Source organism: Phalacrocorax aristotelis, chromosome 1 (assembly GCF_949628215.1).
Source record: "Phalacrocorax aristotelis chromosome 1, bGulAri2.1, whole genome shotgun sequence".
Taxonomy (NCBI): domain Eukaryota; kingdom Metazoa; phylum Chordata; class Aves; order Suliformes; family Phalacrocoracidae; genus Phalacrocorax; species Phalacrocorax aristotelis.
In genome coordinates, this window is record NC_134276.1 from 159,325,746 (window position 1) to 159,352,941 (window position 27,196).

General features: G+C 43.6%; 1 protein-coding gene across 2 annotated transcripts in view; it reads right to left on the minus strand.

The window, feature by feature from the left end:
* SYN3 (synapsin III) overlaps positions 1–26,144 on the minus strand; it is a 196,889-nt gene extending 170,745 nt beyond the window's left edge. Inside the window, exons 1-2 of one of the 2 annotated variants that reach the window (XM_075075809.1) lie at positions 26,027–26,144; positions 5,415–5,886 (exon numbers count right to left, since the gene is read on the minus strand). In XM_075075809.1, the coding sequence (XP_074931910.1) occupies positions 5,415–5,731 (317 nt within the window). In that variant the 5' untranslated portion in view covers positions 5,732–5,886; positions 26,027–26,144. Of the gene's footprint in view, positions 1–5,414; positions 5,887–22,513; positions 22,587–26,026 lie in introns of those variants that run through there. The other variant, XM_075075817.1, reaches the window with a different exon arrangement.
* Between the last annotated feature and the right edge of the window lie 1,052 nt (positions 26,145–27,196).

Consider the following 27,196-nt stretch of genomic DNA (forward strand, 5'->3'; position numbering starts at 1 on the left):
ACTAGGCAGGACATTCTGAGGTTAAATTCTATGCATTTATAGGAACTCTGGTAAAGCAATTGAGGTCCCAGATTTGACTTTCATTAGCATATTTATAACCTGGTGGGGAATGTTTTCCATATTCCTTGTGTCTATTTTTGTAATGATACTAATCCTATACATTTCTGTATCACCTTTCATTCAGGAGGACTAGCTCCCAAGTTGCTTTGCATATGCAGGACAAAAATACAGGCAGACATGATGGTGATATACCTAAAACAGATCGGAAAGCAACGTGATAAATGAAATTTATTGAATATCTTTGACAGACTTACCTCCTTTTCACCCCTATGCCTATATGCTAGGGAATACAGAAAATCTTTGTGCTGCTTACAAGTGCGCGCACACATATGCATGCACATGTTTAATACAGACTTGCTTCCACTTTTCCCTAAAAATCTTTTTTGCCCTCAAGTCACACTTGGCGTGAATTATAGGAACAGAAACATTCAGTCCTGGGTAGACATGGCTAAATGATGAAAATATAAGGTTTTTTAGCCAGATTGGTGAAAACATAAATTTTACTTTTAAGTGTTTTTCAAATTATAGCCACATAGTTGCACAGAACTTGTGAAAAATTAAAAGGTCACCCATGTATAATATAAGCTAATTCATAATAATTTATTGTCAGTTACCACCATGTTAGATGATTTTGGGCTTCTTATTAGAAAATACAGACAAAACTTCGCAATTTCACCTGCAAATTCCTGAGGTCAAGCTTAAAGTATCAATTCTGAATAATAATAATAAAGATAAATGATAATGAAGTCCAAAGCCAAAGGTTAGTCCAAAACTTCCCATTATATTTGAGTTAGGTACAGAAATATTCCTCTGAATGGGAGCCGTAGTATATCATCTTCAGCCTACAGAAAGCATGAAATGATTCATGACACGCATTGAATATATTTGAAAAGGAATTCCTTGCAAAACAAATTAGGATTTAGTAAGTCCCATATTACTAAAATTCAGTAGTAGACTGTTATTTGACCAATTATGTTTTTTGACAAACGACACATTTAAGACTCAATATTGTCATGCATTGTTAGAAGTAAAAATAGTTTTATTTTCATAAATATGAGTTGATAATTTCCTCTGAACAGTATAAAACAGTAATTCTGTCAGGTTGGTCCATAATTAGACCTGAATCATGACATTATTGTTATACAAAGAACCATTTCAGATGTATTAAGAGGATTTAATTCAGTATTAATCACAGTTTTTCTCTTCCTTCATCTTTAAATTTTTGGAGACAGATTCAAGTTCAGGCAGATTTGGCTGCAAAGTAACGGTAAAACAACAATGCAATTTTGTGCCTCCTAAAATATCCTCTGCGGGTTTTTTTTTTCTATGAAACATGGCACAATCCTCCTGTGTACAACTGCCGCACATAGGGCACGTGTATTCTGTGCAAGACAGCATGTAACACTGTTAGCACTTGAAACGGCCCGAAATTTGGAGAAAACATACCAATGGCTTTGAAAAATGACATGAGATATTTCACAAAAGCAACCAAGATACGTAACAAATGCAACAAGAACAACTTTGTTACGCTCTCTGGTCCAAAAAGCAATGTTTTTACCATATGCTGTTAATAGGAGCCTTAACTGTGCTTGATCACTTCCCAAATAAGCTGTTTAAACACGAAGCATTAGGCTAGAAAGCTGAGCACTTTCACAGAGGATGGGGGTTAACAATTCACAGTACTAAATCCTGTTTGATCTGTTGAGAAATTCAATCCAGCAAGAGCATGATTTTACTTAATAGTGTGTCGGGCGAGAAAGTTGCCAGAGGTGGGACGTTTTCCTCCTGGCTGAGGTCGGGCCGCCGGAGCTGGCCCATCTGCCATTACATGGAGTCCTGCCATCCCTCTTCCTCATGGTCCCACTCCCTCTTGCTGCGTGTTTGCACATGTGCGCGTGTGTGGATAGTCATGTCTGAGCTCCTTTTTTTTCTGGCAGCTGCTGTAGGTGAGTTGTGGATACATTTTTGGAAGTCTCCCAAGGCACAGATACTCCTGACCCACAAGAAGGTGCCTCGTTCCCCAGGTGGAGGCTACCCAGCTGAGCTGTGTACCACTAATGACTGAAGAGAAGCAGAGTTTTTCCCTAGCATTTGCTGCTGTGGGCGCCTCTGAGGGCTGCCTGTCAAAGCCAAGAGGATGAGGGAGCTGTAGAGACAGTGTTTTCCTCTCATGCACATCCTGCATGCTGCAGATTCAGTGTGTGCTTCCTTGCAATGCGTTAGAGCAGGGTCTTATAGAAGGATGGAAAATTTGTCAAAACGTTGCCACTTTAACAGAAAGCTGGGTGAGTTCCCTTGCTTTTAATAGAACGTACCTTTCTTTTACTGCTGCTAATGCAGAAAGCAGCTGATCATATTCTGTGGGGCTCACATTATTTTTATAGTACTTTGTCTTTGGAATAAACCAGAGCATATTTCATGTCAAGAGAGGTAAGGATTTTATGGAGGAAGATAGGCAATGGATTCCCATGGATGGTCTTTGCTTCCACCAGGCCTCTGCGAGAAGTTGAGTGCTATACTGTATCATCAGAGACAGTATAAGTAGCTCCTTAAAAATAGAAATGATTACCATTTGTCACTTTAAAGCACATTCAACATGTACTCGCCTATTTGGGTTGTTAGAGCATTTCGTCATGCGCTTGTGCAACACCTCATCCTAATCCACAATTGCAGGTCTTTGCTGTAATACAGTGATGAGAAATTAATGTCTGGCTTGGCAACATTACTACAGTCTCCAATTATGAGAAACTGTTTTCATTTAGAGAAGAGAAATCAAATAGCAGATTCCACCGTCTCTCACCCTTCCTGTCTGTGAACAAGCTAATCCTTGTTGTAAACTCTGTATAACTTGCTGTGGGGGAGGAGGCAATGTGGAAGCCCCCCACCCTTAAAATAAAGGTAGCACTTCAGCAGTTATTTCTTGGGGATCTTTTCTGGTAAACTATTTCAAAATGAGAAGGAAAGGGTTTATTGAAAACCAAATACAAAGGTTTTACAAGTAGCAAGAACCAGAGCACGCAGAGGTGAAATGCATTACAAATATGATGCTTCTTCCAAACCCAAAATTACCAGCTCAGAAGTAACAATATGTTGTTGTTCACCATCCAAAGTCTGAAATTGTTTCAGCACACGATGCAGAGTGGACAGCCAGAATCTCTGGATAACCAGCTTCTTCAACCATGATCTCACAAGGCAAACGTTGCTGCCTGGGGCTGGTCAGCTTGAGCTCACGTAATACCCTGGCTGAGACCAAGAAGATGACTGGCATTGCTTTGAAGTACCTTACCAAGAATAAACACCCATGGAGCCATAGAGCACTGCTTTCAAGGGCTCACTGAGTTTCCTGGAGACATGAAAATCAACGGCCAAGTAGCACTCCTAGCCTACTGGAGTGGTTGCACTGGTGCAGTCTCTCAGAGAGGACCACACGCTACTTTGAGGCTGAGGAAGTTTCTAGGCATGTGTTTCTGTCCATGCTACAAAGAGCCATAGAAATCTATGGCAGGAATAGTGTATGAATGCATACACTAATTTTGTTCAGTGCCTTCAAAACCTTAGAAAGAAAGAAGGCAGGGAGCCTTTGCAAGGAGAATTATTAGATATCTGCAAGCCTGTGGATAGAGGCAGAGAGCTGGGAGGAATGAAAGGGGTTCCCCATCGTGTGTAGAAACTGCTAAGTTACAGACAGCAGAGGGATAGCCAAGACAGCAGGATGCACGGAGTGCTTACACATGAATGGAGGAGAGAAGACAGCATGGGTAGCCATACCTTCTCTTTATATCTCCCAGCTGCTGCTCCTTGGGCTAGCTCAGCTCACAGACCATGAAGTCTGCATGACAGAACAGCAGCTGGGAGATATAAAGGCAGGGATCTGAATGCAGTGTGTATTTTAAAACATGAAAACACTGCAACAGAGTCCAACCCCTCCTCTCTTTTCCCCTGCCCAGACTACCTTCAGCACCATTAATCTCAAGGAAAAACTACATTGGCCTTTGAGCTAGGGTTTTCCTCTCTGATTAGTGTTTGGACTAAGCAGAGCCATCTAAGCCCCAGATGCTAAAGCTGTGCATTAGCAGCACTCCCATCCCCAGCTAGAGGATGCTGTGTTAAGGGACTGCCACCTGGCAGCATCTTCAAGGAACTGCAAAAACGCTAAACAGAAGTTGGTGATCATCAGCCTTCTGGGAGTCTTGCAGGTGCACCCAGGAAGGAGAGATCAGGGCTGAGCTGGACTAGTATTGCCGACTGAACTACCTGTCATTAAGAGGCTGCTACTGTGATAAAAGACCCTAGGCTGGTGAAACATTTGATATGACAACCACCTTTTCAGGGACTTTCCTACTTAGTTAAAAAAGTTGGTTTTCCTTTGAGAATATTCCCACTGTTTTCCATCTCTTACTTCAAGTTGGCTGAAGAAGCCTGACCTAGTTGTACTCAGTCATCGCCCCTTTTTATCAAAGAACTAGGCTCTTGCTTTGTGAAGACGCACCCAGGGAGACACGTCCCACATTGTCCCCACTCTCCTGGGAAAGCAGAGAAAACCAAAGTTGACGACCTTACCGAGGAGTGGCATGGATTGAAAAGAACAATAAAATAATCTTCCTTGGCCAAGACCTGCTAACCCAGCTTCCTTCATTCTGAAGTCTTCAATGTGGTCCCCTTGCCTGTGTTACCCTTTCATTTTTTCCGTGTTGTGACAAGCTGGCAAATGAAACATCACTTTTTTTTGTAAACAGAGACCATCATGAACAAGACACATTTGAGGCTTGGATGAGCCTGAGAGACTTTTGCCAACAGCTGCTATGCTTAGCAGGTAAAGGGCCCTTGACCAGTGAATGAACTCCAGTCATTACTATTGGTAGTAATAAGCTTAGCTTTTTTTTTTTGTACTTTATGTATAAATTTGCATACAGAGAAAAATTCAAGAGAGGTTGAAAGCTGGAAAGATTGAGTCCTTTTCCATTTTTAAAGCCAGCACAAACAGTAGGCTAAGGTCCTGAACCACATCACTAACACAACTTCAGCTGTGACCTCTTAGGAACGTTGTTAGCTATGACAGCTCAGCTAAGCCTGCTGATCCGAGAATGCCCAATGTGTGTTTTTATACTGAGGCCACGAGAAGTTTGCCAATGAGTACCAAATGAACATTTTTTTTTTTCAAGATAGATATGAGAAAAACCTACTCTGCCATTTATGCAAGTCACCGGACAGACACTGACCTGGGGCCAGAGTTGGTAACATAGATGTGAAAGTATCCATGCACCCCCCTGCAGATGCACTGTGCTTCCCAGATCCCTCTCACCCCCCCAAACTCTGTAGAGCTGAATTCAGTAGGGAGGACCATGATAGCTTACCAGTCCGTGTGTGCATCATCAATCACCAGGAGGATCTTGGGTTTCTGGGCCACAGGTGGTGCAGGGCTGGCCGAGTGGTCGATTAGTCCTGCAGCTGCTTGTGTCGTTTGCTTCATGGCACTGGAGATGGAGCTGAAGATGCTGGTGCCAGTAGAGGAAGAGTGCGAGGGCTGTGGTGGCTGCGGATGCTTTCTCTCCATGGCAGGAGAAACTGGGGAGCTCGTGGAGTTGTCGGGGCGCTGCAAGTCCATCATGTAGCCATTGGGCAAATTTGCCACGAAGCTACTGTCTGAGAGACGCCTCCGGAGGAAATTCATTGCTGGAGCGTTGTGTAGAAACCTTCTCAGCAAGAGTGAGGCTGAACAATGGTGTCACCAGTCCTGGGGGACGTTTCTCTGTGTATTTAGTGTACCTCCTTGCAGTCCTACTAGAGAAATATGCCTTTGTTTTTTAGCTATATTTTCTTTCTCTCCTGTGGGAAGAGAAACAGAGACATATAAGTGAGATACATACTGTGAGTCTGAGATAAGAAAAACTCTTTTGGTCATTTAAATGGGTACCTTAATCAACAATGAGAAGGAAAAGGACTACTGGTTCCTATGCAGTATGCTACACTAGTACAGCCAACCAGACAAAGTACGTTTCATCGCCTTTTCTCATCCCAAAACATTTTCAAGTTGGGGCAGACCAGCTTACGCTAAAGTTCAGTGGCAGCTTCAAACTACTCATTTTGGTCCCTACTACTCTTGGCACTCAAAATTAGACTTTGAGTCAGGTGCATACTGGTGGTTGCTAGGTATAGCAGACTACCTGATTTTACAAGTTCATTTGTAGGATTTTTGCAGATGCTCAAAACTGGAGGTTTGGCTGCTTAACCTTCATATACCTTTTTTCCCCCCTGTTGTTGGGGTTTTTCTTTTGTTTTGTTTTAAGGAAGGTTTCTTGCTCTGCTCATCTTTTCCAGTAAGAAAATGAACACTGTGAAATATAACCATCTGGCTCATTTCCCTTGACCATATTATGATGACTGAACACTAAGTTTTTCAGCAGTTAAACAATCTCAGTAGTTACTTTTTCTAAAAATTTTGCACCTGTAGGCACAGCCCAGAACTTAGTTTTCCACAGTAATTCCCTGAGATCTTTTATCTGCTGAGACAGCCTTTGAGTCTTGACCAGAGGCTGGTTGGTGAGATTTGGCAGGGAGGAAGACAGAAACATATTGCTGGTAAAACATAAATGTTTTTCAGGACAGACATATCTGCAGCAACAAAAGTGAGAGTTACACATCAAGTGAGACAAGTCACACAAATTCCTCATATCATCATTAAATCATGCCCCAAACTCCTTCAAGTCTTTTTGAATGAGCCCCCCTACAAACACTGGGGCTCTTTGCCCTGACCCGTGTGGTTTGGCCTCCCTCACTACTCACACTCTTGCCCTAGTCTCTGATTGCCTCCTGATGGCAGGAATTTGTCTTTGCCTAGTCAGTCCAAGAAAGCTCAGTGTCTGCAAATCTCCCTCCTAGAGATGTGGCTGAGACCTCATGGATCAATCAAACAGCTTTCTTAAAATAAGATACCATTTATTTTCACCTAGAGGGATTTACAAAGCTCTAGAGACAAAGGCTTCAGACCTGTCTATATCTCTACCACTCTTAGCCCCCAGAGTCTTAGGGAGGCTTGGACGAGCCTGGCTGGAATAAGAGAGCTACAAAGAGTCCCTTGGCACAAGTCCCCCAAATCTCATCATCCATCCCTACCCCCACCCTGTGGGCAGAGGATCTATCTAGAGCAGAAGGCTCCCTGCTGAAGCTGCTGACATCGGCCTATTAGAGCAATTTTTCTTTGGATTTCTCAGCTCTGGTAATACAAGTCCTCTAACTTTGCCGGAGCATGGAGGTAGTTTTTTCCCAGGGAATAGCTCAGGAAATCTTTAATGACTTCCTGCCACATTTACAGTGGATAATGTATCTCGAGGCATTGTGCTGACTTCCCGCCCAGTCCTGGCGCACCCAGTGACTACACAACGTCAGCAAACACATGCACCAGTGAGCACTTTGGTAGTACTGACTGTTTATGCAGCAATTGTTCCAAAAAGCAGGTAACATATAGTATCCATGAATTATGATCTAGCTATTCACCTCATATGTACATCCACACAACACTTGGCCTATTCACGACCTACCACAATAACTGTGAGTGCCAGCACAGAGTCGTCCACTGTCACCTGTCTGGGATGGCTAGAGTGGTAGGGCCTACAAAGACTTTAAGGGATTTATATACTACAGGCTGGGTAAAAGTGTGCTGTGCTATCCTCTGCTCAGGAACCTGTGTTTTCTACCTTGTGTAACACAAATAAGAAAAAATCCCCTCACTTAAATGACAGTCCATGTAAAAGTAGGTCCGGTCCTGGCTAAACGAAGCGTCCCAGAATTCTGTCTACTGTCAGAAGGGCTCCAAATGACTATCCCAGTTCTGCATACAGCAATTATGTGCACTGTCCTGGAGGACCTTAGCATTAACTGGCAAGAGGTGGGATGTAAGTCTGATACCAGTCTCAGGAGGAGTGCTTTTAGCACAAGATGCCTGCCCCTTGCACATTTTGCACAGCATCGCAGAGAGCTGCTGGTTCCTGCTGTGGCAGCTCTCAGCCACGGGAGGGAACCTGGCCCCAGCCATACAGTCAGGACAAGGCTCTTTTCACAAGCCAGTATCCTTGGAACAGGGTCCAGAAGGACTTGCATGCTCTTGAAAGTGTTTCTCCACCACTGCCAGGTGCTTGCATGGCTGCTTCCTCTTCTGCGAGATTTGCACTCTCCAAAAGAACATGGCCTCCTTGCAAAGCATCAGAAAGTAAAGCAACAGGCAAATGTCTCTGCTCTGCCTTGCACTGTGGAAGCTGGGTATGGAGGCATGTGGCATAGGGTGTCCCAGGGCTGGGAAGGACCAGAGTACCCTGTGATGCACCTGGAAGGCACACAGGTTTCCTACACAACAGGGCTTCCCAAACTGTGCCCTTCAGTGCATTGTTTACAATAAACAATTTATCATATTTATTGCAAGGCCATGACCACTTGCCTCCTGGACCCTTTTAAACAGCAATATTTACAGTGACCCATCATTTTTTCCACCAGGGATTTTGGTAGTGGAAGATGTTGCCCAAGAGGCACTGGGCACTGGCAAAAATCTCTTGTCCAGAGAGCTTGGGACACTGCTCTGAGACTGCCTTTCCCTCTGCCAGCTGGCACTGCCTCCGCTTGCTGCAAAGGCTGGGCTGTGTGCCGCTGGCTGGGGAAGGAAGGAGACAAAACTTAAGCAATTGATGTCACGGGGAAATCTCCCTCCATCAAAGCACGTGGAGGTTAAATTCGAACAGGATGACACTGCTGCAGCAGAGAGTAATGCCTGGCTGCACTCTGGGATGGGGGATGGCAAACCCACGAGGAACTTTGACTTTGGGTCTGTCAAAGCAGTAGCACAGACTGTCCTCCTCTCATTACATACATTTTTCTAATGAGCTGGGCTATGTAATTAAAATAGCATTTTTCTTTTTTTAAAAATTAAGTTATTGGTGGCTTCGCTGTATTGATTTATCTGTTGCCATTAGTGCTGCCACAGAGGAGGTCTTCTCCACAATGGGAGCAGTGTAAACTGCTGGCAGATGCCTTTGCTTACTGGAAAACCTCATGGTCTGCTTCTTCATCATGTACACTTGGTGTTATTTAACTTTCAGCCGTAGGTGTTTTCATACAGACACAGGCTAAGTAGGTTAGGACCTAATTTTCCTGCTGCTTGAAACTCCCTGTGGACATCCTGAGGGCTCATCGCATCAGGCCAAAACTGGCCCTATGCAGCTTTCACAGCATGCAGCTCTCATACAACGCAGCATCCACCTGGAGTATGTACAGATCCTACTCTAGTAGGCAAGCAGGGCTCTATCTTCAACAAAGCCAGGAGCCAACACCTCCATCAGAAGCAAGACAAATCTGCTACACAGTATTTTGTCACTCTATAGCCACAGGTAGGAGAGCTGCTGGCTCTACGCCATCAAGTTGTACCTTGCCTCTGTGCACACCAGTGTCTTCCTATGGTTCACAGGGAGACATGCCACCTACTTAACACTGTACCAGGCATGAACCTACCCATAGGAAGGCCTGTAGCCCCCTGCACAGTTGAAACACAGCCCACAGGCTGCTTCCAGGAGATGTTGCAGCTCCTGTTGAGTTCCTCAAGCTGTAATTCAGCAGCTGCCTCCCACCATGCAGGAGTAATCTGCTGCAGCGTGCAACAGCTGCTCCCAAAAGCTAGCTGGAAAAACAGTGAGCATCTGGGCTTTGGAGCTGCAGGTTGGGAATCCGGGCTATATTTCAGGATAGGGAAATAATAAATGAGGCATAGCAGAATGGGTGAGCCCTGAGGAAAGAGAGCAGGCAGGAGAGAGGGGGAGAGAAGGAGGAGAAGGCACAAGCAGAAAGGGAGGAAGTAAGCAGGAATCGGCTCAACCAAAAGACAATGCAGGAACATGCAGAAATCCCAACAATGAGAGCACAGTCAGGGAATCAAAAGGAAACTATGTGAGCCACTAAATGAAGCAAGAGGAAGGTCAATTAGAGCTGACCTTGAAAAGTGGCTGGTACCATCAGGCCCTTACTAACATGCAGTTAAACTTCCTGGCTGGTATTTTTGGAAGGCCAAGGAAGGGTAAGCAATCTGCTCCTTCAGCACGTTGACAGCAGCCAGGCACCTACCTGCTTTTTCTCAAGGATATACTCCACAGAGATGCAAGTAATCTCAGAAAACCTGTTGACATGTGTTAGAAAAAAAGAACAAAACATTCACTTAAACCTCTTGTCGGGTTACTTTCTAATGTGTGGTAGCATCAAGAGGGAACCAAACTCATTGGGCTGATATCTATGAACCGCACTTAAATTTCCCCCAAGCTTGTTATCTATGCTATCAGGTAATGAACTGACACAATCACACTAACCTCTGTCTGATTCCTTCCCTTGACAGCCTCAATGGAGCAATGCTGGAGGTGGCAAGATGGAAAACCAACCTGGAGAGATTAGCCTCCCACCTCACCATAAGGGACGGAACACTTATTTCTGCCCCATGGTGGATGGAAGGATGAGGGGATGCTCCTCACCTGGCAACAGCCACTTACTGATACTACTCACATCCATTTCATGGATAGCCTTCAGCATACAGTCAAGTTTTAAGCTATTCCCATGGGTGCCTTCAGGCACATTGACAAAATATGGGAATGGACTTCTGTGGAGGGACAGTTATGTTATGAGTTCCAAATCCAGCTGGATGGCTTTCCACATGTGTTTTCAAAAAGAGGAAAGCAAGAGCTTATTACTGTCAAGCTTTCAGTGTTTCGCCCTGAATGACTTCAACATTCCCAAGCTTGGCATAGCTTTGCATAGCTTAGCATTTCTTGGGAAGAATTGAAAGCAGAACAAAACAATTAGTTCTGAAATTAATTAGAACTTTTGCTGGGGTTTTACCTCACTTGCCACAGTTTTGGACTCAAGAGACTCACATGTTCAAACATTTCTTGGTATTTTTCAGTACAAGCTGAAATTCCATAAATCAGGAAATCAAAACAACAGGGGTTAGAAAAAGAAAAGGATACCCCACCAAACCCCTCACGTGTTGCAAACCTACAGCATTTACAAAAAGTGTAAGTGTTGAAAAGACTGTATGCCATGCCAAAGAACAGAGGAAAACAGGGAGTTTCTATGCTGGTGTTCAGTTTGCAGAGAGCTTTTCCAAGCATCACCAACACAGTGCAGCTCTAATATAGATGCTGGTGGAAATCTCCAAAGCATGTAAAACTACAGCACAAATTCCACCTAAAATCAGAAGGTTTGTACATCCTGGTGCCAGATACGCCCCTGGAAATTGTTTATCTGCTATGACTGACACCAGCAGAGCTGTGCTGTCTCTTTGAGGCAGTTGCAATAAGTCAGGACCCTGCAGCTGGAGGGGGTGGTAGGGCAGGGGAGCAGAGACAGCACACTGTCAGGACAATGACGCTACACAGAATCCGAGCTCCCTGTGGTGTGATAGACAGTTGCTCATCAGAATTTCACTTGCTTCCCAAATTCTGTATTACCTTTTAGAGAATCAGTGATTTTCTTTGGAAATGTGCTTTTTGAGGATTCTCACAAGAAGCCAGTGTCTTGTGCATCCAATTTCTTTGTTTAGAGAGATCCTCAGAGATGCCAGGAGGCCTTATTGACAGAAATGGATCAGTTTACAATGTTCAACATGCTTCATTAAGCCACTGATACATATAAAGATGCAATAACTCTCTTGTCTTATCGCTGCATTCTTGTAGACCTTAAAAAACCCTCTCTACTTTCTTGGGTGGCTATTTAACTGGAAGAGTCTAGGCTTCACAAATCTTATTTATTTTTTTCAGTTTGCAAAGCTGTTAGTGCTTTTTATATAGCAGTTTCACTATAGGGGGTTTGCCTTAACTAGTCCTGAAGATAATGGGTGTGTGCATACCAAACTGAGTGTAAATGTGACCATTTCCCAAGATCTACACTTAGCCCAGAGAATGAGTTAGTCTGTTTCCCCTTTTGCCTGTTATTTCATAAAGGCAGGCAAAGAAAAGAAGGAAAAAACCTGACTCTAAAATGACAAAATGTCATTATAAGATCATGAGGCTTTCAAGTAGATTACAAAGGAAGATGACTAAAGCCATGAACAATAGTGAAAAATTTTCTAGTGAAAAATAAATCTGAATGTTATGATAATACATACTCTCTGGCTTTAATACTCACAAGAACTAGAATCATGATTTGCTACTTCTTGGAAACAATCTGCTATTTCCTCATTTTATTCTCACTATGCAAATCCTGTTGGCACCTAACGGCCACAGTGTTGTCTCAGTGGTAATACCCCCTTGTCGACGAGCTCAGGGAGGCCTTTTGTGGCCTGTCTCTGTTCAATATCAATACTTGCTTATCAGCAAAGCCAGACCCAGCTCAACCGGAGTAGGCAGTATGGGGCAAAGAAATCCCATGCTAATCCTTGAATACTATAGAGCCATCTCAAACTGAGAGTCAGTCGAGTTGGCAAACTGTCTCAATTTCTTATTTCGCTAGAGTATTGTGGTCATTCGCACCCCGAATGATAGCGACACTAATGCTTCCATTAAGGCTAATACTTATACACATACCAAAGAGGCTCCTCAAGATTATATTAAAGAAAAGCAGGAGACAGCAGTACAAACCGAATAATTTGTAGAGATAAATGCTCTGCATATTAAGTGGTTGAAATTATAAGGAAGCAAGCAGGGCTCTGAAGACCTCATCTTTCCTTCCCAGTCTTGGATCTGACACGGTTTGTGTTGTATGTTTGTGACACATGCTCTAAGTTTCCTGCAGTAAGTATAAAAGTCCTGATTTCATGGTGGTAAGAGTGAAAGCAGCACCAGACATGCTGTTAATAGAGCAGGGATTTCCTTCAGCTGAGAGACGTGTTGCTTTGAAGAGTGCTGATCTGAATAAAATCAAGAAACTGGATGTACTTAATATGTAGGGCCTGCCAATATGCATTAGGGCTTGTCCGCATGAAAGATGCCTAAGGGACTGCAACTCACAGGTTTCCAGAGGAAACTGCAGCAGCCTGCCCAGTGCTAGTGGGGCTCCTGTTTCCATTATGATCACATACCCTTTCTTATTCCTAGGCCATTTGCTTTCTACTGTATTTCAATTCTACTACAATAGACTGGTTAGTCAAAATGCAGGTAAACAGAATTTTGTTACTATAGAATTAACTAGATACATTGGGGGTGGGGGGGAAGTGCTATGGGTCATGAAAGGGAAGAAACAATTCACTAAGAGATCATAATATACACCAAGTAGATAATTATTAATTAACTGATGACGCTAAGAAGGATTTTCTGTTCGGAGCACAAACTGTACTACTTTTTATACGTTTACAAGACAAAAATGGATTGCATATTTCCAAACACCCTATCTTCAAATGCAACTCTGCAATTCTTTCATCAATGCTTCTGACTCATTTTTAAATGCCACAAAACTACAATTTCTTTCCCAAATGTTCTATGCCTCTTGGGTTAAAAAGTTTTCCTTCAAACATCTGAAGTCTTCTAAACCATCTGTAGTGCTAGTATATTCCATCTAAGTTTTGCTGCCATTTGCATCCACCCCTTTTCTCTCCCACTGCACCATTCCAGATACCACCATATCCCAGTTTCCCAGATTTTTTCGCATATGGCAAGGAGCACCTTATAATATGGGAGATTTACTTAACCTGACAGTGTGAACAGCATCTACCTGGAGAAATAAAGCCTGTAATTTGTCTTTGTGTGGCATGTATGCTTTCTAACCATATGTGTCCATCTCACGTAGTAACACTTCATACAAAGAGAAGAATAAGCTGAGAATTTACTGATTTATTTTGGTGATGAAAGAGAAAGACAACCTTTTACTGCACTCTGGGGAAGACTTCTGACACAACTGTAAGTTAGCTTGATGCCAAATTCTTTCATGTGATGTAGAATTGGTAGGAGATTGACTAGCCAGAATATTCCCCTCTAAGAGGCAGAGAAAACGGGGATTGATAGACCTTCATCTGTAGCACCATAGGGGTCCAGCTGGCTATGTCTGTCTCAAGCTCTGTGATGACCAACCCAACCTGCGCTGAATATTTGTAGGAAATATTTTTCTTCACTTTTTGCATCATTACTATCTATCACATGGAGGCACATGAAAAGCTGTGTGGGTTTGTGTAATACATCCCTTTTGCTCGCACCATCTACCCACACGCTTCTCACCCCAGCAAGGGTGGCAATCCCCTCCCCCAGAGCTGGGCTGAGCACCCCAGTCTTTGTAACATCGCCAGTGCCTGCTTCCCAGCTGCAACCTCACAAACGTCAAGATCCTGCTCTAGCACAGGTGCAGGTTGGAGCTGCAAGCTAAGTATACCCGTGGTGCCAGCAGGAGCCCGTGCAGGATAGGAGGCAGGTGCTTTACTTCCTAAATAAAGCATCTGGCCAGGTTTAAAATGTCATTTAAAAATTTATGTCAGCTCCATAGGGAAACTGTGTTGACAAAGAGGTATATCATCAGAGACGCACTACTATAATTAGAAAACATTTTTTTAAAAGCCTAATAATAAATTACTTCACTAGCTTATTTCACTAACTGTCCTTTATCAAGTTGTCTTCTCTCCGAGTTCCTGCCTGCTTGCTTATCCAGTCTTTGCATTCAAGCTGGATAATGTAGGAGCCCTCCATAATTGGCTTTAAACACTGAAATCTATGTTTAGGCAAAAAGCATCAGAAAATATAATACATGAGTGTGTGAACCAGAACAGATTCTGGACCCAAAGCTGTAAGGGAGCAGGCTAGTGTGCTGGGCTAGTGGGTTGTGTTTTACACCTGTGTTTTATGTGATTTTAATAGCATCTTCTGCCATCAGCTTGGGGAAAGGTCACTCAACATCGGTGCCTTGCTTTCCTCATTTAAGACTACAAACTTTATTTTGTAGAATGCAGGGGTATTTAAAGGCTCAGCTCACTTGCCTGAGTAGTGCACGGCTGAAACAAGCATGAGCAGCTTCAACAGCTCTGGTTCCCCTGCTGATCAATAGCTGAATTACAAAGCTTTTAAGGGTTACAAAATTGGACAGCCTTATTTAAGAACCCAACCACGTAGCCACTGGAGGGGGGCGGGGGGAACCCCCAGCTTTCTTGGAAGAAAAATCCTGGTACTTAGAACCATGTTGTAGCTGGAAACGTAAAGGGTTGATCTACACAACTTTCTTAGTTTCTCTTTATCCCATAGTCGCAGAACTTCTTTCCCAAGCCTGGAAAGGAGAGAAGGAAAGGGAAGGGAGAGCATGCCATGGCCCTGAAGCCAGACAGCCTGAGCAATTTGCAGCAGGAGGAACTGGAGCCACATGAATTGGCATGAGCTCTTGCTGGGTACACATACAAACATGGCGTGACTAACCAGTTACAGGGAGCACAAGCATTGCAGCAGGCAGAACAGAAATAGGGACATCCTACAAATCTCAGACAGAGATTATGTGAGAACCACCCTGGGGCCTCCCTTTCTGCATGTGTGTCCTGACTAGCAGGACAGGTAGGCAGTCATTGTTTATGTATAATTATATGATGATGTAGCCAATGATAGAAGTAGTAATGTTAAGTATTCCTATGCCTCCATGGGACAATCTGTATCTGATCAGATCTACATGGCGCAGCCTCATATGGCTGAAGCTTACTGATAAAAGCCACTTTTACTGTGGATATGTATTTACAGAAAAATAGACATGTTGAAAAATAGACTGTAAGATCAGCTGAAGAGTCCAAAGCAAACTCAACAGAGCTCTGAGTAATAGCTAGAGAGCTCCTTCGCTCCCCACTGGGTTTATTTTCAGCTCTTGCCCAGACCCAGTGCTTAAGTCCTCAGGTTTACAAAGGCCAGTAGATTTAAAACCTGGCATGTTGAAACTGTCTACCTTGTAGTAACTGCATCACTTTGTCATCCCTGTGCAGTCACAGAACTAGTTTAAAAAAAAACCTGAAACCAAACAAACCAACCCTGAGGCACAACTCCTTTGCTTCAAGATTTCAGAGGTCAGCATGGATGGCAGGGTGTTAACTACAGCAGGCTGAGGAATTATGTTTATTCCCTGCAGTTTTGCACAAAGCTACGCACTCATGGAGCCTGGCCTCCCCTGTTAAGGTGACCAGCCAAATTCTGCCTGCGCTTACACTTGCATATTCTGTGTTTTCCATAGGCTTGAGCTGAAGTGCAGGGCTTATCTTCCTGCGTGCTGTAGTATGGCAGTCAGTGCATGAAAACACACAAATCATTATTCTCTATTTCAAGACTGCACACAAAAGAAAACCAATCTTACAGTTTCTGTAGATAGAAAAAGTGGTTCCTTTTTCTACCTTTTTTTTTCTTATGGGCTTCTTACTTTGAGCAACTCACTTAACTGCTTTGTGCCCTAGTGTGCCTGATTGTATAATGATATTTCTGTTAAATAAAGCATGGAAAGGCTAAATTGGGTCAAGTTTGAGAGAGACTCAGATGCACGGTGATATAAATACAGATTGCAGAGGTGTTCTATAATACACAAAGTAAGCGTAGCAATTATTTAAAATTAAATCTATCTGAAAACTGTATACATGGAAGAATATACAGAGTTCTCAGCTCAAATGAGAGCTGCTAAGGTCACCAGAGTCCAGTTTCATAGCTGATCACTGCAAAAGCTATTGTGGTTACCCAGATGATGTTAATTGTGTAAGAAAGTAGTGCACAGGGAATCTTTTATAAATAAGCCAGTTAGACAAAAGGAATCTTGTCCTTTCCTATCTACTCCAATGCAAACACAGTATCCAAGCATGACCCAGTGCGAGATGGCGTTATGAAAATCTGGTATCATTGCTCAACTCCACAGAAGTAGTGGGCCACTTTCACATGTTGGTGATAGGAAAATGTATGTGGAAGTGCAGAGTCTAAGAGCTGTAGGAAGAACCATGGTTAAATCCCTTCATATGGAAATCCACATGTAAAACCAGGGCAAGAGAGGGTCACATTGTGAGCACTAATAATAATGTACACTGCATGATAACAAATACATACAAGTCCTTCACTACTATCAGCATAATCACTTGCTCTCTTCCTGCTTCAGCTCCCCATCATTAGTGTCTCGTTCCTGAAAGAGGATAATTGCTTTGGATCTCTTCAATTACTACTAAAGCACAGCAGAGCACTTGTAAAAAATCAAATAGATTTGAAGACTAGGATCATTGAGCTTGTCCTCCCAAATAGTGCAGCAACTCCAGCTGTGAGTTTATAATTTCTCATTGAAAAACCAGCTCCAGGGCTAGTTTGTAAATACTCACTGGTGTGGTCCAAACCAGCCCTGTATCTAAGCCATCGCCACTGCAGCACGGGCAATGCAGCAGCTCCCTGAAAGCATGAGTTAAGAAAACAGCATTTTGTCTGGCTGTGATGATCCCCCAGCTTCAGCAGGAACTGTGTGACCATATGATACCCCAACACAGACACTTGCTTAAGCACCCCAGAAGAGCTCAGATGTTCATGCTGTCTCCTGGGCAGCTAGATCTTGAGCAGCAGCTGCTGCCAGTGCATCATCTGCAGGGCTAGTCAATGCCTGGCAGCAATTCCTACCTGAGCTGATCTTTCAGTTTTTGCTACCTTGAAGGTTGAACAAGAAACATCCTCAAGCAGTGCACAAAATGGTGGCTGGTTTGTCAGCCTTGGCCCTGCCCTCCCTCTGCCTATTCATCACTAAGCCTCATGGCAGACCCCATCCCCTAGGACTGATACCAGCCATGGCCCGCCAAGCTTTCTTTGCTCACAAGCCGCAGCGAGGGTCCAGACTTTGATCAAACTGTTGGTCTTTGCTGGCATCTCCATGCAATCACAGCACCTGCCTGATGTTCCTCAACACTAATGAAGCAGCAGCAGCAGGAACCTTCTGGCTAGAGAAGCTGTGGTGGAAAACCTAGTTAGTAACTGAGTATTCCCACCTAGTAAGTATAACAACTGTTCTGCGTTAGCAAAGAAATGTGAGTTTTAGCAAGAGGAAGTGCAGAACCTGCTGTTGGTTAAAATGGACACCCTGGCTCTATTTTCAGTTTCAGAAGTGCTCTTTAGAGGCTCACAAAGATTTACTGCTGATGATTATTCCATCTCCCCTCCCAGCTGCTAGCCCTGACCACACCATGAAACAGGCATGTGCTATGCTGTCTTTAAAAAAAAAATTCTGAGTTTTTCTTACCTGCCCATAGCTCTTGATGCTCTACCACTAAGCGTAAAAACATGCACTTAGGAGGTTAGACAACTAGAGTTTAGTAATTCTTCATCACCTACTCTGCTCTGGGAGAACATACTGGTCTTATAGCATTGTGTGAAGGTAACTAGCTATTGCTTCTATTAGTCCAAGGCTCTGGAGAAAGTTGCACTTGTAGATGCCTCACTAAGGGTTAAACCCTGTTGGTGTCCTCTCTGTTTTCAAGCCAGAGGAAAACTACCTCAGGGTCCTCAGCAGATCACAACCATCTGACGACCAGATGGAGAAGAAGGCAGACTGACAAAGGCAGAGCTGAAGGTGTACACTCTTTCAAATAGAAGGTCTTTTCAGCTGTAGCTGTATGGGAGGAATTACAGCACAGGGAGACATACAGAGCCAGGCTAAGAATGGTTCTGGTAAAAATATTTATATTTGTAAGAGTAAGTTGAAAACCAGACTGCTCATTTCAATGAAATATTGCCATTTCAAAGTATTTTCTGCTCCAAAACAGCACAACAAATATTCCAAAATTTCTTGTAACATGTAAACGTTGTATCAAATGTCCCATTCATTTGTAGACTTTCTTTTCCAAACAAATTTTCAAAGATGGCATGTCCAGAGCGTGTCTCATGGCCAACAAGCTGTGGCCTTTCAGTGGAAAGATGCTGCAGTGAAATGTTGCTGGCTTACTACTTCTAAGAGTGGGGCTGAAGGAGAGCATTATGAGGTTTGGATATCACAAGTTAACAGCATGTTACTATTATTTATTCCAGACAACCAAAGCTGGCCACAAAACTTTTCTGTCCAAAAGATGAAAGGCCACAGCAATGTAGAAGCTTGTGTATTATATCTCCCTCTGATTACTGCATTACTTTTACTGGAACATTTACCAAACTCCAATACTGTGTGCAGGTTAGCAAAACAGAACATACAGAAGAACTTGCAACATTACATATTTAACTAGCAACTATCTTAGAAAGCAGACAGTCAATTCCTTCCCTTCCAGCTCAAGCAAAATTCTTTTCATTCAATAAGAATCCATTGAAGCTGATAAGTTACTTAAAAGTTTTGGGTTTGGATATGATCCCTCTTGTTCTGATGGCAGTGGAAGGCAGATGATCTTGCCTGGCTGGCACGACTTTTGCAAACAATCTGCAACTGCCTGGGGTAGCTAAAGGCACTGTCCTGCCCTTTCTTTGCATTGCTCCTAGGGAGGGGACAATAGTTATGCAGTCTAGCTGTGGGGCTCGGCAAAAGAGGTGGCACTTTCTTTCAAGCATAACATGCTTGAAGCATAACATGTATAGCCAGAGGCCCATGACGTGACCGAGAGTCGAAGACATCAAAGGATCTGCAAGGGAAAAGCCTGCCAGCAGTTTAATAAGGATTGTCAGCTGTAGCTCTTGACAGGCACCATACCCTCCTATGCCTCATGTTTCTTAGGAGCTGGTGCATTGAATGGCCTCAAGGAACTCTCATACACAAAACTGACCCTGTGGGGAACAGTGGGGGAAGCCCTGACTGAAAGGCTCTGTTGAATTATTGAAGTTGCCCAGAGTAAACCAGGGTAACCTTAATGTTAATTCCTGACAGGCTCTTTCAGTTTTATTATAAAACATCCCCCTCCCCTACCTCGCCTACTCCTCTCTCTCCTATTAAAAGAAGCTTCACAAGGCTGCTGAAGTAAGAAAGTCTGCCCGCAAGATTAACTAAATACACACAGGCCTATTATAGACAGACGTATCAAACTAAACACGGCAGCCTTCAGCTGCTGGAGGAAGTGCAGTGCTTCATCCAACCCCTCTCGCCAAAGCACATTAATGCTTTAGCAACCAGAAGGGAAATACAGGCACTGAGTCTCATCTTTAAGCAGCAAAACCAAACACTTTGGGGCTAAAAAAAGAATAAATGCTTCCCAACTTGTCAGATGATTTGGCTTTGTCAAGCCCACTTCAGAAAACAGCCAGGTTCTGGGTGTGTTTCCCTGCCCACGTGTTGTGTCCGCAGTCCCTGGCAGTTGCCTGTGATGGGCACAGTGCCACAGAGGTGCATGCTGTCAGACAGGGACAGAAACACCCAGTCCCATAACCTCCAAGACTGAGAGATCACTGTTTTCCCAAAATTTCCTTTTTTTTTGGTCCACTGTTCTATAGCTGCAGCTAAAAACAACTGTGGTATGCTGATAAGTTGAATGAGAAAAATCCTGATTTTCTTGACTTCTTTTTCCAAGGAGCCTCTATATTTTTCCACATCTGTAGCCAAGAAGGTCTTTGACACATTCCTGGGCTGCAAAGTACTACAGGGCTGCTCAGCCCAACTCTAAACCCAGCAAGTTATAGATTAAAGTGGGGGAGGAAGATGACAGTGCAACAGATATGTTCATCGTATTGTATGAAAGAAACCAACCACACAGGGCAAAGATATCCTGTATTAAAAATAATACATTTTCTCTAAAAAAATTGAGTATTACTATATTTTAAACCACAGATTCTAAAGGTCTGAATCGTCTTGGAGCTGAATGTTCTGCTGATATTGGTTTTGTTTTTCTAATAGTCCTATATAAATATGCTTGTGTTTGCTTATGAAGTTAATTTAGTGCAGGTGAAAGTCTATCAGTCCTTTTATATTAAAAGTATTTTGCACTGGCTACATAAGAGGCATGGCACAAACATTTCTGGCTGTTTTTTCCCACCAGGCTTGGAAGTCCTAAGTCCCAGTAGAGTGGGACTTTCTCCATTCACTTGGATGGGAACGATGTATCAGTTAACCTCTTACTCTGCTCCAAATAATGTGAATAGTTTTAGCTATCACTTTTACCAGAAAGTGGTTTATTAGTATCTATTCTTAAACAGCCTTCTGGTTTTAAAGGGCTAGAACCAGCAAGTTAAAAAAATATCCTCTTCTGTCTTTGTGCAATTGTCAACTAAATGTGAAATTAAATTGTAAATTAAACTCTAGAGCTTGAAGTAACACACTTTTTACACTCAAGGGAGCTGAACAAATAGGCATTTCAAACCATGAAGACCTGGCAGAAGACACTAGTTGCCATCTTTTAAAAGGAGTTGTTATGTGTGTGTTTGCTTCTGTGGATGAGAAGAAATAAGGAAGCCAATACTTTTCCATGCTTCCAGTTAAAGTATACAGGGAAGAAGTGCCGGCTCTGGTTTGTGCTAGGAGCAGGAAATAAATCAGCCAAACCACACAATGTTTGGCAAAAATGAAATTTCCTTCTTCAAAAAAAAAAAAAAAAAAGGCACACCCTTCTCTCCCACTTTGTACAGCTCCTCTTCCCCCTCTCCAGTCCTTCTGTTTTCCTCCCTTTAATGTGAACTCTGACTTCTTTTTCTGGCCCATGCTGCTGATGTTCTTCAGGCTGGAGTACTGTACAACACAGCAGCTGTCTTGTTCATATCCCAGTCTAACAGTGCACAGCAACATTTAATGTGCCTTTAAAAATGACTTCAGTTACTCTCTCAGAAGCGATTTGAAGGCAGTACTCCCAGTTTCAGGAAGCCTGGAAAAGAGGGCTTTCTTACCCCATCCAATCTGCTTTGCTCCCCGCTGTGACAGCCCACCACAGGCCACCCTGGGAAGCAGATGATATTTCTTCCCCCTCATGTCACTCAAGTGGCAATGTGGAGGTCAGCTTTTTGCAACAGAGCACTGTCACCAGAACAAAAGATAATTTCCACCCCGAAGGCCACATTGCACACACTTTCCCCTACTTTTCAAAGGCCATCTCATTATTTTTTTTTTCTCTTTATGAGCAGGGTCTAAATTACAAGCGTGTGCCCTGGGCTACCTTTCCTGTGGCCAGTGTAGTCTGCTAATGGCAGCAAAATCATACTGCACCCTTGCTTTAGCGTTTGATCTGCACAGACACAGTAGGATTATTTCTCATTAAACAGACAATAGATGAGTGTCTGGAACCTGACAGCCATTAATACAGACATTGTTAGTTCTGCATAATCACTTAATTTTCCTTGATAACCATATTATAAATATATATGAGTCTACTGTACTGAACCAGGAACAGATCTCCTACAACTGCTAATCAGATCTCTGCTGTTTGTCAGTATTCAAGAAAAATTCCTTGACATTTTCTAATCTCTAGGTGAGGTAGGAGAATACCACAACAAACCATAAAGGATGGGAAGAAGTGAAAGATTTTCCAGAGTGGAGAGAGAGTATGGCTTCCCCACTGCTTAAACTGAGAGGAAACCATTTTATCCCACAAATAACAAGCATGTCTAGAAATTGGAAGGTTTCCATTTGGTCTTACCGAGTCTGTGAAAACTTATGATCCAGGGCTTTATACACCTGAGGAGATGCAAGCCAGCCGAAAACACAGACGCCTGAAGGTAGAAAAGAAATACTGGAGTGGGAGAGGGGAAGGGATACAGGAGGCAGAGCAGTGATGTTGTTTGAAAGAAAATGCTCTTACAACAGCTCTGAAAATGCCCTGGGCGCTTCGTTTGACATTTCAAGTTAGCAGTTTCACCTACCATTAAATTATCAGATCAAGTCGCTGCACCTTTATCAGCTATTAATTGTATCTGGGCCAGGGCAGCTCTTTGTAGTGCCCATCTGGGAATTCTGGGCTTATTTACTTACCTATTAAAGTGGCAGGAAAGGGATTTTTATCCTAAAAACATCCAAAAAGAGTAAAACATCCTATAACGTTTACCGCAAAACCTGAGATTCTAGAGAATTTCCAGACTGACTAAAAAGTGATCCTACACCCCTATAGAGAGGGCAGCATCCTCTGCGGGGAGAATACCACAATAAAATACACTACTCACTGTGCCATAGGAACCAAACTCACTTTTTTCCTTTTTCTTTTTTTTAAAGGAGGAAAACCAGGTTTGGTTTCTTTTTTTTGTGCTGGAGAGTGCAATATGTATGACACATATACAAGGAATTTTTGGAAGGTGGAATGAGATTTGCAAGGTGGAAAAAGCTCAAATTAAGTGTTGAAATTAATGCAACAAGCCTTCTTAAGAAGAAATTGTAAATTTAAGGGCACTATGTTTCAGTCCTCTAGGGTAGATTTTGCACAACAAACCCCATAAGCGCAATTGCTCACACATCGCATACAACAAGAAAACAAAAAACCAGAAGGGGAAGAGTGGAGATCCAGAGAAAAATGGTACCCTTTCTGCCTTTTCTAGGGGAGGAAGGATTATCTGGAGGACATTGTGGCTAGCTTGTTGTAATTAGCATTAACATCAATAAGGAGCACAAGTTTTGCATCTCATCACACCCCTCATTACTAGAGTACGTAACCTCCTAACCTCCACCCAGGAAAATGATATCATTGCATGAATTAATCATCTGGGCAATTAATGGCAAAAGCGACCTCGGGTTTCCAGCACAGTCTCTGGCACCAGTGAATTGGCAATGACGTAAGCTTCCCTGGGAGTATGCTGGCGTTTCGCCTGTTCCTGAGCTTCGCTGTTGACTCTGAGGGCAGAAGCAAACAATGTAGTCACCCAACCAGTGATAAATGCTGCAAGCAAATGCCAGGCTACTGCCACTGCAGCATCAGAGGGATGCTTTTCCAGCCAAACCTCCCATGTGCCTCTCCCAAGGAAGATGCGTATCCCAAAACAGGCAAGTGCGAACGGCTTCCTCTGATGCACGAAAAGATGGACTTTCCAGGTGCATCCAGTGTCTGCCACCTTTTCAGTAAGGACAGCCTCCTGCTCTGCTCCCTTTTAGAGTATGTCATAAGCAAGTTATTTAATTATTGCTCTTTTGCTGGGGCAGAGGTAAGGGGAGAGAAGCTGACTTTACTGGGGAATTTATTTTCAGATGGCCAGGCTTGTTTTGCTTCATTTGTCAGTTCACTCTCTGTTGCTGTGAGTGATTTGAAAGTTGGAGTCAAACTCAACTATGACCATTTTTTTCTAACTTAAAGGTGCTGAAGGATGGCAAAGGCATGAGAAATCAAGAGACAAAAACCTGCTAGCTTACGGTGTATGCCCTGTCTTAGACCTGTTTTTCAGTCAGCTATTCCAGGTGGGATGAGTGGACCATGGCTCTGTCCAATGGGAATCTGTAGCACGCTCCTTTTGCGTTTTCCATCACCAAACACAAACATCCCCTGCAAGGTGGAGCCTTTTTGTACCTGTGCCAGGTGAGTGCCCCTTCAGTCTCACTTGGGGCATGTACACAAGCTGTGAGGCAGAGGGGGTCAGACTCACTGCCACCTCCAGCAGCACATCCCAGACACTTCAGGAGAGCTCATGGGCAGAGGGTAGGCATGAGCAGCGAGGCGCGTTCTGATAGGAATATCAGTCATGTCTGTATTTTCCCATCTTCTGGCCACGTAAGAAAACCATAGAAAAGAACAGAGTTTGGGGAGGGCAAAGTTAACCCCTGATACAAGAGATTTTGTGTCAGGGTGGAAGAGCTTATTTGGGCAAACTGGTTTGGTTAATCCCAGGCAAGCCATTTTGTTGCTTCTCCCTGTGGGGCTTTCTGCCTTCCTGCTCTGTTTGGAGGGAGCCTCTGGCTATTGCTTTCTGAGCAAGCAGAAAAAGCGTACCTCCCTCAGCATTCATCATGAGTTAGTTTCCAGCTGAGATGAGATATCCACAGGTGAGCAACATCTTTGTCTCAACAACATTCTCCTCTGGATCCTGGCTTAAAAAGAATGAGGTGGTGAAAACATGAGAAGCAGCTAAACCTGTTAATGCCTTACAGCAAGCTGCAATCCCCACTCCGCTAGCGACTGGGCTAAGGTTACCCAGCTTAGGACAGCCTTGTTTTAAAGGCTTGCAAAGATGTAAGCTACAGAAGTGCAATTATAGCATCATCACTGCAAACAACATTCCCTGTCTACATGGCTTAATGCCACTTATCACGTTTGTAACCTAGCTTCCCCCACCTGCCCTGTCTGTTTAGCAGTCACTTATCAGAGCAAAGGCAGTGCAACAAAGGGAAGACCAGAGCCTCATTTGCTTGATGCACTCCTGCTCTTCCAGATAACGTTAATTTGTGGGCTCTAACCTGATCCTCAGAGATGCTCACCCTTTCTTCGCATCATTAAAAGGGAGATAGCAAATCTGTGGAGCAACTCAGTAGGTTATCACTTTAGCAGCAGGCAAACAGGACAGTTTGATCATCAGTTCTTCTAACTAGTCAGATAACTGGTCCTGATTCCTCCCCCCGCTGCTTTCCAGGTGTAGCTGGCTCAGCAGATAGGATTAATTCACTTTCCTACTCACTTGCACTCTCCATGTTAGAGAATCTTATTACACAGATTGCTTGCAATTTATCTCCACCTGCCATGACTAATGCTCCAGTCTGACCTCCTCTTTCCCATTTTCACATCTCACTGCAGATCTGATGCATACACAGATGCACACACACTTGCTCTTTTTTGTTTGCAAACAGCTCACTAAGAGCCTTGGCATTTTTATTTTCAATCAAACCAGAAAGCGCTACTGTTTTCCCTACGCTGCACATGAGGTAATTTCTCCCTTTTGATTCGCCTTATTACATTTATAATGAACAGCCTGCATACGTTGCTTTTCTATCCACATAAAACACAGGCATCTCTGTACAGACATGCACAATGAACACGCAATGTTATAAACCCCTGCAGCACATATAAAGACAAAGGCACACGCTACATGCACTGAGCAAGTGCCACCACACGCATTCCTGTCCCCTCCAAACCCTGCAGGAAAACATTGCCTGCGGAGCGCTTTCCTACAAACAAAACCACCCTTACAGCACAGGGTCAGTATGTTATTCTGGCAAATCCCGTTCCCACTCGCTCCCTTACCTTTTCTTAGTCTGCTAATCCGGGTGCCCTGGACCTGTTTGCCTTCCCTCCTGCACACAAACTGGCAGTCCCTCCTGCTTCACATTCACAGCACACTAGCAGGATTCACCGTCATCCCATTCTGCTGGATCCTTATCGCCCTATTGGCCAAAGCCAGACAGTAAATTCAATTAGGCTCCTCCTTATAACTATATTATCACAGGAACAGGATGAATAATTTAGTAAAACAACAAGGGTGTGCAGGCTCTGGTGTCACAGACTTCACCCCCACTGGCAGGCTTTATCAAAGAGAGGCGGGTAAAGAAATGAGGATCTGTCACTCTCCTGAAAAGGAGACCTTAGATTACCCACTTGTATTTCCCATTCCATCCTCTTCTCCTCCTCCCCCTAAAGCCATGGCATTCCCTTTTTTTTTGTTGTACACCCATCCCCAGCCCTCAACACGGTATTTCCCTGGTGAATGGTCATTACCATCTTAGTGGATGCAGAGCTTTCTGCCCAGGCAAAGCGATACTGCAGCACATCAAACACTTTGCCTCTTCCCTGAATGCAAGGTGCGAGAAAAGAATAAAACTGTTCTGCAGAAGGGAGTGACAAGACAAGCAGATCACAAGGAAATGGGAGAGTCTGCCTTGTATCATGATATCTTCTTTTCAGCAACTGCGCTGTCATCCTGTCACTTCCGACACCCAATGGATGCAAGTACATGGTCCCTGAAAGAGGAAGGCTCCTATACGCATAGCTTGAGGACTGTGATTTCATATGCCTGCTTGTGGGAGTTTGAATCCCCACATCAAAACAACACCAAAGTTGCAGCTTTCCCCCAGACCAAATGACTAAGCTGTTCTGTTTTGCACTTTTTTTCTGACTAGAAATTTGTAGCGACAACTAACCACACCTGTATTTCCCCAAATGAACACTGCTTTTTTTTTCCTCAGGTGATGCTTTGTTTGAAGAGTTACAAAGCACTGCAGCATCCCTTAACAGGGTCATACTATTTAAGTCAATCCTCAGACCACCTCATTTGCCTGAGGAGTGTTTTGTTATGGGACCAATGCTGGAGATGGAGGAGCTCAGTGGGAGCTCACCCCCAGATCAGGCCAAGCAGCCAACAGGGCTTTTTAATGACCATCCACAGCAATATTGAAAGCTATTGCTAATACACGTTCA